General features: G+C 34.5%; 1 protein-coding gene across 1 annotated transcript in view; it reads right to left on the bottom strand.

The window, feature by feature from the left end:
- Positions 1-1788: 1788 nt before the first annotated feature.
- The window catches only part of LOC145768843 (sushi, von Willebrand factor type A, EGF and pentraxin domain-containing protein 1-like), a 28674-nt gene continuing 14586 nt past the window's right edge, over positions 1789-15876 (bottom strand). Inside the window, exons 17-33 of the mRNA XM_082580449.1 lie at positions 15456-15548; positions 15122-15241; positions 13806-13901; positions 13466-13585; positions 11965-12060; positions 11539-11655; positions 10654-10749; positions 10319-10438; positions 7516-7611; positions 7054-7173; positions 6579-6674; positions 6238-6420; positions 5833-5944; positions 5079-5230; positions 3570-3739; positions 2851-3022; positions 1789-2335 (exon numbers count right to left, since the gene is read on the bottom strand). Coding sequence (XP_082436575.1) covers positions 2322-2335; positions 2851-3022; positions 3570-3739; positions 5079-5230; positions 5833-5944; positions 6238-6420; positions 6579-6674; positions 7054-7173; positions 7516-7611; positions 10319-10438; positions 10654-10749; positions 11539-11655; positions 11965-12060; positions 13466-13585; positions 13806-13901; positions 15122-15241; positions 15456-15548 — 1973 coding nt within the window. The 3' untranslated portion in view covers positions 1789-2321. The remainder of the gene's footprint in view (positions 2336-2850; positions 3023-3569; positions 3740-5078; positions 5231-5832; positions 5945-6237; positions 6421-6578; positions 6675-7053; positions 7174-7515; positions 7612-10318; positions 10439-10653; positions 10750-11538; positions 11656-11964; positions 12061-13465; positions 13586-13805; positions 13902-15121; positions 15242-15455; positions 15549-15876) is intronic.

The raw sequence follows: 15876 nt of genomic DNA on the forward strand, positions 1-15876 counted from the left end.
GAAGGGACGCCATCGAGTTAGCTGCTACGTGTAAATGAAGCCTATCTCATAATTTTGAGTATCTCACAATTACTGTTTGCAAAAACGCTATTTCTCCGGCTTCTCCCAAAAGCATTTGCAGTGATACATTTCCTCAATTGCAAGTTTTGTCAATGAGAGCATTTCCATAGAACGTTTATTTCGAAACCAAGTTTTCGTGTCTTTATCCAAGAGAAGATTTCTTATTGTAACGTTTTTTATTCGTCAATGAATATTATCTGCTTGAAACAACTGTTTTGAATAGTTTGTGGCCTCCATAGTCTACTATTTTGATCGTGGATTGCTATTCTTCTTTGTAGAGCTGATAACGCAAAAAACGTTTGCTATTATTGTTTCTAATTAACAGCTTTGCGATCACTGGCTTTTCTTTGTAGCATAAGAAATAACGCGCTTTGTATTATTGAGGTCAAACCAAACAAAAGAAAGCAAGAGAATGCTTCTCTCTGCTCGCGCATATCGATGCACGAAGCAATTATGAGCTTATGGCTTGTCATCGCAATGTAATCCATTTCACGCTTTGCTGGAAGTTAGCTAGAAATAGCAAAAATTCACCAAAATCTTGAATTTACAAGAAAACTACACAACTTTTAGCATCAAATTTAATATCATCAGATCCGCCTGGCAATTTTAGGAAAAGTCAAGAAAAACCAAGTGCATGGCGTTACTGTGCTTCAAATAATTAAAGGAAATATGAGGGGGGGGCCAAATCCGGCCTCCCTTTGAGGAGCAAAGTGTTAAAACGTCAAAACCAGCTTCTGTTACCACTGGCTTGTCAAATGATCTTTGAATTTGCAGCAGAAGTACTAAAACGTAATTTAATATTTGTTTGGGGTGGTAACAGCACAAAACTAGTCCAAAATATGGCCAAAAATAACATTTGACTTAGAATTCTGACTGTCATCAGGACTGGTGTAGCCACCAGCAGTCTTGAGTCAAATTTGAATCTTGTACGTTGTCTTGGCCTGTGTGTATATAGGAGGCTTTGAACTAACTATACCGACCCAGGCTCTATCACCGAGTAACGGAGAGAACTTTTTGTGTTGAAGTGATGGCGACCTTGAATTGTTCTATCCACTAGTTGCCGTTCAATGGAAAGCAGTTTTCATGACGTGTTACACAAGCGCACACCTTGATAACCGAACCAGTTTGATCTGGCAGTTTCTGTGTTTACAAATTTGAAAATTTAACTAACTTATCTATTGGGGAGGAAAGTATTTGAGGGTAGCATTACCGTACTGAGTGAGAAACCATGGGTGTAGGCTTCATTATATCTGTGATTTAATTTTAAGTTTATGATATAAGTATATCTACATTTTACACCATTACTTTGATAAGTTATTTTTGTACCCATACTTACCCCTGACTGATGAGTGGACAATTGACCACTGCAGGTTAACTCATACAGATTTTGCAAATTTTAGTGGAGACTATATTTGAAACTTTGGCTGATTTTTTAAGTGCGTGCTAAAAAATACCTTTTGGTCTGGAAATTTACAGAAAATCTGGCAACACTTCTGCAAAAAGCACCCTACTCAGTGACTCACAGAACCAAGATGGGTTGAGCTGCGCTTCCCAGTGCAATCTTGATTTTTTTTCTTGATACTACCACTCGGGACGAGGTCAAATCTTTACGATTGGCGACTTTACCAATCCTAACAGTTCATTTCCTAACACGTTGCATTTCATTGTTTCAATCATTGCCGCAGTGCAAGATTTCTTGTTTTTTACACCACAAGGTGAAAATTCTGTCTAATTATTTTGTATTTTGTCGAGTACAATCACGAGATAAAGCGTTGATAATACAGCAATATACAGCGTTCATTTTACAATATGCAACAATCAGATAAATATATTTACGTGGTTCAGGTCATAAAAAAGTAAATATGATGCGTATTACATTTGCGCAAAGATACCTTTGCTGGGAATCTAATTTATTATAAATACAACCTTTCGACAAGAGATGGTATCAAAGATTCAAAACTTACAACAATGACATGAGAATGCTTTCAAAAGCGATTATTAGTAAACAATATTCTGCATAATCACTATGTAGGCTATACACCATACAGTATATAACGTGATGGTATCGTGGTCCAGTAGAATGTGGGCAGAATTGATGTAAATGGAAAACAAACTTCAAAAAGAGATTGAAATCAAACGTTTTTTTAGATTTAAGTGTTCTCTTGCCATGTACTCAATCAAGATTGAGCTTCTTGTGTTTACTTGGTAACTTTACTTCGATGCTTGGGAACTTTACCTCGATACTTAGGAGCTTTACCTGGTTATCTGGGAACTTCTGAAACAAAAAATGCATAGGCTAAATGTAGGTTATAATTCATAATGGTTGTAATTCATAACCAGTTCATCTGTCTGAGAGTGAAAGCGAGAGAAAGAGAGAACAAATTTTTCCTTTATTTGTAAATAATTGATTGTAAGCATTTTCATCTTGAGACTGAGAAAGGCTTTTAAAAAACTTGATCCGGGCACCTTTGGATACTTATAAAAGCTTTTAACAACTGACACAGACCAAGTCAATCACAATCTCTTTGAAGTTGAAACGAAAAGCGAAACAGAAAAATATATTTTATCATATCGAGTAGGCATCACAAAGATGTGTTTGTTATTGAGTGAGCTTTTTTCTGCATTGTTATGAAGTAACTGTCCATCATAGGCAAAAGACCATCGTTTCCAAGTTTACATTAGTGGCATGGAGTTGCAGACATATTTTTTATAATGTTTGTTGTGAAGACTCATTAACTTTCAAGCATGCTAACCTCACGACACAAGATAACATCACCAGCCATACAATACCTGGGCATTCTCTTGGCGCACATATATTTGCCCCCAGTGCAGTCGCCAAACTTTCGCCTAGTCCTTCAAAACCTTGATTTAAGATGATAAGTTGGTCTTGAGAACCAGCGATTGCGTTAAGTTGGTCGATATCCAAAGCGTTATCCACAGCATTGATTCCAACTGCGTAAGTCTGTAAAAGCATCATGGCATATCAATGAAGACTTTTAATATCTCAGTTAAAATAAAGAAAATTAAATATCAAGAGATTTTAGACATCTAAATCAAGTTTTGCATATAAATTTGATAACCGCATGGTTTTTAAGGTGCCTAACAAAAATAATATGATATACTTTCTAAAATTGTAACTTGAAATGAATGTGGACCCTTCCGTAATAAACTTTATTGATTGCAGCGTTTGTTTTAGGAATTGTTGTAAACAAACTTCACTCGTTTCCCCTGGCGCTACTCTTGTTTGACAGCCACAGTTTTGAAATGAAAATATTGGCATGCTTCCTTGATCAAAATGAAACAACTATTATGATATGGCAGAACCACACTCTTTGTCGGCTAATCTTTGTTGGCTAATCTCACTACATAAATTGTAACTTTTATTGAAATACTGTTGTGCGTGTTAGCCTAACCAAATGTTTTGAAGGTTTAGACTGTAGAGAAAAAAAACTATTAATTTATTTTCTATTAAAAAAAATCATTAAAGAAAAATAACTATAATATCTTACAAGAACCCCTTTCTTTCTTAAAGCTTCAGATTCTGAGATCACACGTGGACCATCTTGAGCTCGTCCATCAGTGATGACAATAATAGTATTATTCGCATTTGGGCGGTCTCCGTTTGCTTCGTTGAACATAATAGTTCGGGCGTATCTTAGAGCATTACCGGTCCGAGTTCCTATAAAATAACATATGATAAAGCTTATGTAGAGGATAAAAACATAAAAAGATAAGATTTCCACCACACTAAGCTTTCGGCACTAACGAGAATATGGTGGCCAGCTACTTTCATTGGGTCATCTTTCCTTCAACAAACATTCCCAGTCAATTTATTGCACCTTGTGGATTGTAGTTACATGTGTATATCAACAACAAGCTTAACCCTTTGAAGGTTGGGGGGGGGGCTGTCAATTCAACTTTTTTGTATCAACAGTTGTATCTCTAAAACCACTGAGGCTGCGACTACGAGATTTCTTGACTTTTCCTAACTTTTATTCACCTCTATTGAGCTGAAATATTGAGCGAATAAAGGTTATAAATTGAGAGATATAAGGCATTTCTCAGCACATCCTCTGAAATATTTCATATTCTATTGTTCAAAATTTTCCCACCAGCTGGATAAAAGCAATTAATTTGGCCCATGTCTCGTTAATCAAATGATTTAAATTGAGATTATGTAAAAAAATTTAATCACAACATTGCAATGCATGTTTTTCATTACTCTATCAAAAAATACCAAATAATTCAAACGTCATAAGTCACATCAACGTTTCAACGTATATAAGCAGTTCTAAAATTTACATAGTTTTAATTTTCGGATATGCTCTGCGTGAATAGTTTTACAAAGTGAATCCCAAATTTTGAAACCGTGCCTTAAAAAATAACAGAGATATCACTCCTAAAGCATAAGAAGAATCGACAGCCCCCCCCCAAACTCAGCAAGACTCCATTAGCCCAACCGCCTAAGGGTTAAGCCGAGCATCAAAACAAGTTTGCATTATTGGAGAGCGAGAGCTTATTGGCTGCGGCATCCCGCCAAAGTACGATGATTATTTTCGTAGTTAATCACTGGAAAAAATATATATCAAAATAAAGTTTTGGATTTGTTGCATTTTTTTTTCAGTGAATCCAAGTTTTTTTTTCAAAAATGTTAAATATTCTTTTCGTCTTACACTTCATTATTTCCAGCGTGACATTTTGTCAACATGCATTCACAAGGTAATTAAATCTTTGTAAAAGCAATATATAATATAAGCCTTATTACTCAACGCAACAAACATTTTACCAGCCTCATTTTTAAATCATAAATCGATTTCGCTATCACAGCATCCTCAGTTGGATCATGTCAAGAGCAAAACTAATAATAAAATTTTTTAAAGGTTACAAGTTTACGTGTTGTGGAGTAGTATAATTATGTAGGTATTAAGGTTGATTCACGAAAAACAGAAAGGTTTTATTAATAACAATAAAGGTCTGAAGCAATAACATAACCAATGAATAAAGAAACAGTACACTACCTACACCGTTGTAGGGAATTCTCCCTACAGCATTTATCAAACTAGCCCTGTCATTTGTATATTTATTGAGAAATATTCTCGATTCCTCATCGATGCGGTTGTTGTAGCGAAACACACCGATGTTTGCAGCATCTGGGCGAATGTTTAAATTGCTGAAAAACAGAAAAAAAAGCGAAGATGAAAAGTTAAAGGCGATTGATTAGAAACTGAAGCTGCTTTACTTGCGATACAAACAACGCTAACATTACAATAGTGGTTATATGACGTTTTGGATAGTTTATCGGCTCGATAGCTTAGTGGTTAGTGTGTCCGCCTGCGGAAAGCATTGTTCGATGCTCTGTCGGGTCATACCAAAAACATTTTTAAAAGTGGTACTGAATCCCGTTTCTGCCTGGCACTTAACAAAAGAAATAGATCTTCCATAATAATGCTTTCGTCTGTATTTCTACACGGCTGCACCACCACTGTCTGCTTTGTACAGCGCTGAAGAGCAACGCGTAACTGCGATAGACATAGCGCTATGTCAAAACACACAGTCTTATTATTATTAGTGTTAACAGGTATATACAATTTAATACATTACTAACAATAAAGTAGAATAAATTAAGGATCTATGGTTGTCAACGAATGCAAATTAACTGAAAGACAGTAGACATTTTATCCAAAGGTAAGGCTACAACTTAATACAACTGTATAGATGTACTTAAATTTGGAATTGATGGAACAAAGTAGGAAGTTAAACACGCTTTCTCACCTGATGAAGGTAGCTGTGAACTGCAGCATTACATTCCAATTGGGTCGAGTAATAGAAGATGAGGAGTCAAGAACAATGACCAAATCCACCAGAGCATCAGGTGAACAGTTCTCTATGACAAAACAATTATAGATGTGAACCATATAGACACTGGTTGTGAATGATTGTTCTTAGTGTATCAGTAGTTTCTTTTGCAAGAAAACCATTAGCTTGTCTTTGCAAGCCAATATTTACATTTTTTTGTTTAAATACAATTACCATCCTGGTGGAGTGGTTGAAAGAAAAAAGTTGCATTAACAAAAATGCAGAAAGGTTTGATTTAAATGTTTGTGTAAATTGATACGATCTTTGACATCAAATTGATTCAATTGATATCCTATTTGAGGAGAGGTAGACTACACTTACCCAAGCAGCAAGGATTCGGATAACTCCATGTGGAGTCGCTCAAACATTCTGTTTCAGTTACATGGGGAGGGAAAAGGCTGTATTTTTCATTGCAAGAAAATTCACAGATCGCTCCTATTTTATTGCCATCAGGGCAAGAAACTTCTCCATTTTCAATGTCATCCAGTTGTACACAAGGTGGAGCTGAAGCATGAACACGTTAGAAAAATGTCCGAAATTGACAAAAAAAATCAATTTTTATTAATGTTTTGTGGAATTGTTACGGAAAATGTCACCAGATGACAAAAATATTTACAGTACAGTAGGCCATCAAGTATGAATAATTTACAACTACTAACTACCTCTGCAGATTGGAGGTCTTGGATCAAACATTGGTTCTTCTGGACCCTCACCAACGTTCCTGCAAATCGTTTTTTGTGGTCCATCTACAAGGTAACCTAAAAATACATTAAATCAGCTGCATGAATACACGCAAGTCAAAACCTATAGTGCTAAAGATTTATACACGGATTGGCTATATAGTAAATCAAAAGCAAACTTTTGTAAATGATGAAGGGTGGTGCTATGCAAAGTAGTTTCACTAGATTTTCCAAAGCTTGGTTACAAATAACCTCTTCAAAAATAACCTCAATATGGCCAAGTCTTTGGAGGGGCTCAATAATGTGGGTGATTCAAAAGACTGAAAATGCTGTAAAAACACAAGGTAATAAACGATACAAACTACAGTTAGGCCTTATATTCACTTCCTTTCTGTATTTTTGAACTTAAAATAAAATAGATCAAAACAAAATATAATAAACGATTGCTATCTCATACCTTCGTCACAAAAATATGTGCACTGAGATCCCAAAAGATATTCTCCTTCAAAGTTTGCATCTTCGCGACAGCTCACACCTCCATTCTCTGGCTCGCTTGGAGGCGGGCAAGTGGGTGTGACTTTACATAATTACAAATATTACCAATAGCAACATAAACTAAGCAGTATTATTGGTTTCCATTAGCTACTCGCTAGTCGAATGCTCTGTCCAAAAAGCAAGATGCTCTGCACAGGAAGTAGCCGAGTTCAACAATAGAGCTTGCGTGATACTCTGGGCAACGGCCGTGTGACATACGACGACAACGAAGAAGTTTGGCGTATATTTATATGATTTCTCGTACCATTTGTGTTAAAATATTAGAATTTAGTGGCATGGTTTTTTGTACAGCCAGAATTTCCCAGAAATGCTGTCTTTTGGCAAACACATAGGCTACAGTATGCCTACACGTATGAATAATTACTTGTGCAAATTGGCGGTTCTGGCTCAAAAAATGCTTCTCTGGTACCATCATCAGATTCTCTGCAAATCGTTCCAGCTGGTCCTTCTCTAATGTACCCTAAAGAAAACGTTAATTTAATAAATGTTTACAGATCAAAAACGTGAGTATTGTTCATATATAGTTAACGATAGGCTTTATTGTTACTCAAAAGCTTTGTGAATGATGAAAAATGCGGATTCAAACTTTTGTGAATGATGAAGGATGCAGCTATGCAAAGTATCTTCATCACATTTTCCATTGTTTGCAAATAACCACTCCAACGAGGAACTAATCTAGCCAAAATTCAGTGTAAACTGGTTCAGACCTTTGTTGGGTCTAGAACGTATGTTTTTTATGAAATTTTTACTATCTTCATCTTAAAATTACTAAGTTCCTCCTATTCACGAGACCACTACAATGAAATCCAAAATATTGCATATGACCTTCAGAAGATAACGAAACTGACGAAAATATACAATTTTAACTTGGAAATGTGTTTTTGTTTACATTTTGATATACAGTATAACTGGTAAATGAAGTGCTCTTCTCTTAGATTGCTGATACAAATTCAATGAAAATTCATGCTAACAAGCATTAGATTTATATCCTGAATAGCAACTGCATTAAACTAGCTTATTTGTACTGCAGCGCATTTATTGAAATAGCATCATCAAGCCAGATATCGATGTGTTGTAAGAAATAATCTTTAGTGAAGGTGGAGGCATGACCACCTAAAGATACGGCCTGATTTGTCACATTTTGCAGAAATTTCCAGGTTTTTCTAACTTTGGGCAAACGTTTAAATAAATTTTTCTAAAAATTAGATCTTTACGCTTTCTTTATTCTTTTCCCCAGATGACACAATAGGTTTTAACATTCTCACATGTTGAAAAACAAAGAAAATTCGATTTCGAAGATTTTAGTCAGACTGTTAATTTTCAATAACCAGTCTGATTTAGCGTTTTTCAACTTACTTTTTCTCATTTGCTACTGCTTCCCCAAGGCAACAAAAAAGTTTTATGTCATTAGGAAACCGCAAAAAGTAAAAACATCTAATAAAATGTCAGTCAAGCACTAGCAGTAGCTGTAATCAAAATCTGCAAAATGTGACAAATCAGGCCGCATCTCCAGGTGGCCATGGTGGAGGTATATATCTTATATATATCAATACGCGATTAAATCAAATATAATTATTACTATCTGAATCCTTAACAGCCTGTTTCACCTTTAACGGATCATCAGAAGGTCTTATTCAAATAGAATCTTATTTTTATTGTATAATCTTATTATAACTTATTCAATACGCGATTAGATGTAGAATAAGTTGTGATGAAAAAAAAAAATGTGATCAATTGAAATAAGTTCAATTAACCTGAGGTAGATCTATAGATTATTGTTACCAGGTGAACATTTATGACGATGTAATTTTTGTTTTCTTTTCCTACTTCATTTCCCTACTATTTAAATAAGCTAAATAGGATATTTTTAGATATTATATATTAAATACTCGTTATTTTTATATTAGAATATGATATTGTGTCACAATCAATATGCGTAGTTCGGGCGGCAAGTTACGTTTTTGTTCTAGATTAGGTGAATTATTTTATTGCGTGGTTCTGTTATTGTGTTTCGACGATCACTGACCGATGGTAACCTTTAGTTCCGTAATCTGTTGGTGTGAAATCGGCTTCGAAAAAGTTTCTGTGTGCGTGACATTCTGGAACCTTTTTTGACTTGTTGACTAGAAGAATGAATTCTTTTGATGCAATATTACCTAGTCTTTGAAAACTTCTGGTCCAAGAAAACCTGTCATAAACAGTCACCTAATTTGATTGTTTTTATTATCAGAGTTGTGTATTATGAGGATTAGAAGTTGTAATGAAAAGTGTATTGAAAACGATTGTAGAGTTCCAGTCGACATTGAATAGAGTGTAAAAGTGGAAATTATTGCCAATTGTAAAGTAGCTGTTGCAAGTAGCATTGTATACTTATTTTGAAATCGACGAAGACGTTTGCTGTGCAGAATTTGATTTCTTTATGTGCTGGAAGTGGTGAATCATTCGTCACTAACGTCAGTTTATGAACTTTTACCTATCTCACAAGTAGAACTATTTGACCATTTATTTGACTGTTTAATAGGGTGGAGTGAAAATAACTTTTTCGCGAAATTCAAAAACATAGCCATTCAAAATGAGTTCTTGTGATGTAATATAACCTTAGTTTCAAGAAGCTTCCGATCAAGCAAACCTGTTATAAATAGCCGGGTGGTTTGAATATGATCATTAGAGTTGTGTTTAGAGTTGTGCATTATGGAGATTAGAAGTTGTAACGAAAGTTTGTTGAAGGCGATTTTAGAGTTCTAGCCGGTATGGAATAGCTTGTGAAAGTGCAAGTTATTGCAAATTGTAAAGTAGCTGTTGCAAGTAGCAGTGCATATTTACTTTGAAATCGATGAAGACGTTTGCTGTTTAGAATTTAATTTGTTTACGTGCTGGATGTAGGCAACCATTTCTTTAGTTCTGTCTGTGGGGTTGTACAATGTAGGCCTACATGTCACAAGTCCTTCAAGGATTTCACCTATCATCTCACAAGTAGAACTATTCGACCAATTATCTGACTGTTTAACGTTTGATACCCAAATAAACAACGTCATCAATCTTTCGAAAGTCTCTTTACGTGTAAGAGATAGAAACAATAATGAGAACATAGTTTTCCTTTCTTTACTTTTTAACTTAAAATAAAATAGATGAAACACACATATAAGACAATTACACTTATCTCTTACCATTATTACAATAATATATGCACCGAGATTCCAAAGAATAACGTCCATCAGGGGATACTTCATCATCACAGAGTACAGCTCCATTCACAGGCTTGTTTGGAGGTGGGCAAGTAGGAGGAGCTTTTCATAAATACAAATATTACTATGGCACATATTAATATTACATATACAAATATGACTATGGCAGATAAATTTTTGACACTGTATGCCTTCCCAATCGTTTGAGTTTTATGGTATGGTTTTTTGTAACTTAAAGTAAATATTCCACCAAAATTGCTATCTGATCTAATAGCAAAGCAATAGGCTACAATAGGTCTGCACATATGAGTTCTTACGTGTACAGATTGGTGGTTCTGGGTCAAAAATTGATTGTCCAGTACCCTTAAAGTTTTCAGTGCAAGTGGTAACCTCAGGTCCATCTACCGCGTACCCTGGAATATACATTAGTCGGATAAATATACACAAGTCAAAAGGGAGAATATTTAAGATTTATTCAAAAATAGGCTTCATTGCTACTTGAAAACAATCCAATATAACAACAATATAACTTGATCTAAGCAATTGAAAAACTGCTTAACTTGTTGGCATTATTTTACTTTTGTTTGTTATAATACTGTATGAATTATTGTAATGTCACTCTTTTGCTTATGATTAAAAAAAATCTCTACCCAATTTATTATCTGAGATTGCGAGTGTATATTAAACAACAAATCTTACAAACAGACATTATATTTATATTTTAGATTGCAACTGCATGAAGGAGCTCTTTGCACTTCAACATATTTTTGAGCAAGAAGTTATCAAGTCAGACATCGTTTTGCTGTAAACGATTTGTCAAAGTGAAGCAGTGAAAGTGAATATATTGGCTACCCTATTTCTTACAAACACCAATATGATTAGGTGAAGAATAAATTGCGAAAGTTAATAAACAAGAAATTAAGCTATCGAAATTGCTATTAGTTGAATTTTTATGAGTTGAACTATTAGTAGACCTTTTACTTTTCCTCCCATTTCCATTGGCTCTTATAAGCTGAATACGATATTATGACATCAAAATCGACGTATAATAACCTGGCTTATTCAAAAGATTTCAATTACCGGTACTGTTAAAAGACAAAATATGAAACGAAGTACAGCTAGGCCTGTTATCTTGTCTTCAGCTTTCATCTTGACATAAAATAAAGGAAAAATATATATAAGAAACTATGCTTTAGTCATACCTTCGTTGCAAACATATATGCACTGAGATCCCACAGGATAACCTCCATTAGGGGATACTTCTTCACGACAGTCTACATCTCCATTCTCAGGTGTGTTTGGAGGAGGGCAAGTGGGAGCTGTTTTAAATAATTAAAAATATTTCCATTAACAACATAAACTGAACAGTAGTATTTGTTGTTATTGGCGGATATTTACATGAAATTTCATATTTTTAATATTATTTTATATTATTTATTATTATATTTATTATATTATATTTATATTATTATTTTATATTTTATCTAATATTATTGATATTATTTTAAAACCACTATAAGAGTTTAGAAGCAAGGTTCTTGCGTGGGAGAATTGATTGGAGAATGCTATCTGATGGCAAAAAAATATTGATTACATACTACAGTAGGCCTACACGTAGGAATAATTACCTGAGCAGATTGGCGGTTTTGGGCTGAAAATTGGCTCTCCCGCATTCTCACCAAAGTTCCCACAAATTGTTCTTTCTGGTCCCGTCAGAAGGTAGCCTAAAATACAAGCACGTCACACAAGTCAAACCGATGGTTTTTAAGATTTATGCAACGATGAGCTTCACTAAATAAAGTGACTTGCGTTCTTTTGGTGACTATATGCTACTAGATTACCTCCTGATGAAGAAGAACGCAAGTCACTTTATTTATCAAATGCCTGGTGAACACTTTCACAATGAGCTTTACTGTTACTCAAAAGCAAACTTTTATCAATGATGAACGATGCATCTATATGCAAACTACAGTAGCTTCACAATATTGCCCAATGTTTGATTACAAATAACCCCTACAAGAAGGAATCAATCTGACTAAAATCCCGTTTCAATTGAGCCGGTCTTTTTAATGGGTCTAGCAGGCAGGATGCCTACGAATGTTCACGTCTTTCTTCATCTAAAACAAGTTTCTCCTATTTTAAAGACCACTGTTATGAAATCAAAAATATGGTACATGAGCTTCATAATATTATAAAACAATATAGATTAATAAAATATTGTTCTGACACTCTGTGGTGTTTCGTTGGCACGATGATATACTGTACATGTACAATAGGTGAACGAAGTTGTCCTTTCCGAAGTTGTAAGTGCAAATAAAACAACATTTTTGCAAACAAGCATTAAATTTAAGTCCAGGATGGCAACTGCAAAGAGCTTATTTGTGCTTCAACACATATTTCAAACAATCATTATCAAGCTAGATATCGATTTACTGTAAAAGACCATCTTCAGTGAAGGTGGAGGTATCATAGAAATATCAATACGTGACTGGCTGTTGAAGAAACCGTGAAAGAACCTGAGATAGAACTACCGATTCTATTGTTGTGACATGGACTTTGGAAGAATTTATTTTTGCTTTCCTATTCTACGTCATTTTCATCAGCTTGAATAAGCTGAATATGATATTGGACAAATAAAACCTAACCACTAGAAATCTTTTTTTTCCTAGGCGATTAGGTGTCATGTGATTTTGCCTCTTCTCTTCCTTGCCGTTTCTTTATTATGCGTTTCTATTTTTAAATTTTGTGTATGTAGATCAATTCTGTAATATAAATTTATGAAGAACATCAGTCAGTTGGTTACTTGAAAGTAACATGAGTATGGCAGAAAACGTTTGTAATTTTTAGTTTATTTTCATGTTATTATGTTAAATGCCGTCTGGTTGTTAGGTTTTATTTGTCTATGGCTAAAAAATCAACTTTCTACCAAAACTGTATATAATATAGGTTCAATAAAATCGACAATTAAATAATCTGGCTGATTCAAAAGATTTCAATTGTTGTAAAATACACAATTATAATACCTATGCAAATTACAGCTAGGCCTATTCAATATTCATTCTCGTTTCTCTTAAACTTAAAATAAAATAAATGAAACAAAAAAGATAATACACGATAACTATCTTGTACCTTGATTGCAAAAATATGTGCACTGAGATCCCAAAAGATATTCTCCTTCAAAGTTTGCATCTTCGCGACAGCTCACACCTCCATTCTCTGGCTCGCTTGGAGGCGGGCAAGTGGGCGTGACTTTACATAATTACAAATATTACCATTAGCAACATAATCTAAGCATCGAAAGTTTTAGCCATTGGCGTATATTTATATGAGTCCTCATAATATTTTTGTTTAGTTTTGCAGTTTAGTAACATGGTTTCTTGTGCAGGGAAAGTTTCAGAGATAATTTCTAAAATTCCTACCTGTTAGCACATACATAGGCTACAGTAGGTCTACACGTATGAATAGTTACTTGTGCAAATTGGCGGTTCTGGTTGGAAAAATGCTTTTCCGGTACCATCCATAGATTCTCTGCAAATCGTTCCAGCTGGTCCTTCTCTAATGTATCCTAAAGGAAATGTTAATTTTATAAATACTTATAACACAAAAGTGTAAGTGTTTGACGTTTACTGAACAACAGATTTGTTGTTGCAAACTTTTGTGAATGATGAAGAATGCAGCTATGCAAAGTGTCTTCACAAGATTGCCCAATGTTTGATTAAATAAACGCTACAAGAAGGAATCAATTTGATTAAAATCTATTTTTAACTATGCCAGGCCTTTGGTGGGTGTGGAACGCATGTTTCATATAAAGTGTTTACTATTTTTATTCATTTGGAAATTACCAAGTTGCCTCTATTCACGAGACTACTGCTATGAAATCAAAAATTCACAAGACCTTCAGATGATAATGAAACAAAACTGCCTAAACATTATTTGTTTTTGATTTGTTTATTGTTAACACACAATTGGTGAATGATATTCTCTCCTCTGAAATTGTAAATGCAAATTGAACGTACTGTAAATTCATACAAACAAGCAATGCATTTATATTTTGGACATCTATAGCATTGCACTAGCTTACTTGTACTTTTACACATTTATTGAGGCGAATAATCAAGAGGTTTATACTTTATATCATACAATTATCAGCACACTCGGGTGTAAAGTAAATTGTAAAGTTCAGTAAACCTGAGATAGATCTATTCATTAATGTTATAAGTTGAACTTTTATGAGAATGTATTTGCTGCTTTCCTTCTCTACTTCATTTCCCTTCCATTTGAAGAAACTGAATATAATTTTGGTACAGCAAAACCGACACTTAATAATCCGACTGATTGAAAAGATTTAAATTGCTGTTAAACACAAAATCATGAGCAACACAGCCTAAGGCTCCTGTTTTCATTCTCTACTTCATTTTCCTTCCATTTGAATAAAGTGAATATTATTTTGCTACAGCAAAATCGTACAGCAAAATATACACTACAGCAAATGGTACAGCAAAATTAAATTGCTGTAAAACACAAAATTGTGAGCAACACAGCCTACGGCTTCTGTTTTCATTCTCTTCATTTTCCTACCATTTGAATAAAGTGAATATTATTTTGGTACAGCAAAATCTACAGTACAGCAAATGGTACAGCAAAGTTAAATTGCTGTAAAATACAAAACCATGAGCAACACAGCCTACTGCTAGGATTACACTCTTTTCTTCTATTTACTTTTAAACTTAAAACAAAATGGATGAAAGACAAATATAAGACAATTAGCCTACACTTATCTCTTACCGTCATTACAAAAATATACGCATCGAGATTCCAAAGAATAACGTCCATCAGGGGATACTTCATCATCACAGAGTACAGCTCCATTCACAGGCTTGTTTGGAGGTGGGCAAGTAGGAGGAGCTTCACATAATTACAAATATTATCATTAGCAACATCTACTGAAGCAACATTTGTTTCTATTGGCAGATATTTACAGTATATGACATCTCATCGTGTTTGTAGGGCATTGTAAAAGTTTAGTAGCATGATTTTTTGTGTCGGTGGAATTTCGGGAAGATGTTATCTGATGGCAAAAAGTATAGGTTATAGTAGGCCAATACGTATGAATAATTACGTGAGCAGGTTAGCGGTTCTGGGTCGAAAAATGCTTCTGTACCATCATCAGATTCTCTACAAACCGTTCCTGCTTCTCCTTCTGCAATATACCCTAAAGAAAACATTAATTTTATAAATATTTATGATCCAAAAGTGTGAATATTTGAGTCAAATGTCACGATGGGCTTGTTTGTTACTCAGATGCAAAATTTTGTGAATGATGAACGATGCAGCTATGCAAAGTAGCTTCATGAAATTACCCCAGGTTTGATTACAAATAACCACTGCAAGAATGAATTACTTTGGTTGAAATCCATTCTTAACCGGTAGGATCTGGAACACATGATTCACACGAAGTGTTTACTATTTTTAGTCATGTGGATTAGATTTTTAATCATGAAGTCGGCTGGATAGTCGAATGGGGAAAGCCCTGCAACGGC

The sequence above is a fragment of the Aplidium turbinatum genome, chromosome 4, assembly GCF_918807975.1.
Source record: "Aplidium turbinatum chromosome 4, kaAplTurb1.1, whole genome shotgun sequence".
NCBI lineage: Eukaryota > Metazoa > Chordata > Ascidiacea > Aplousobranchia > Polyclinidae > Aplidium > Aplidium turbinatum.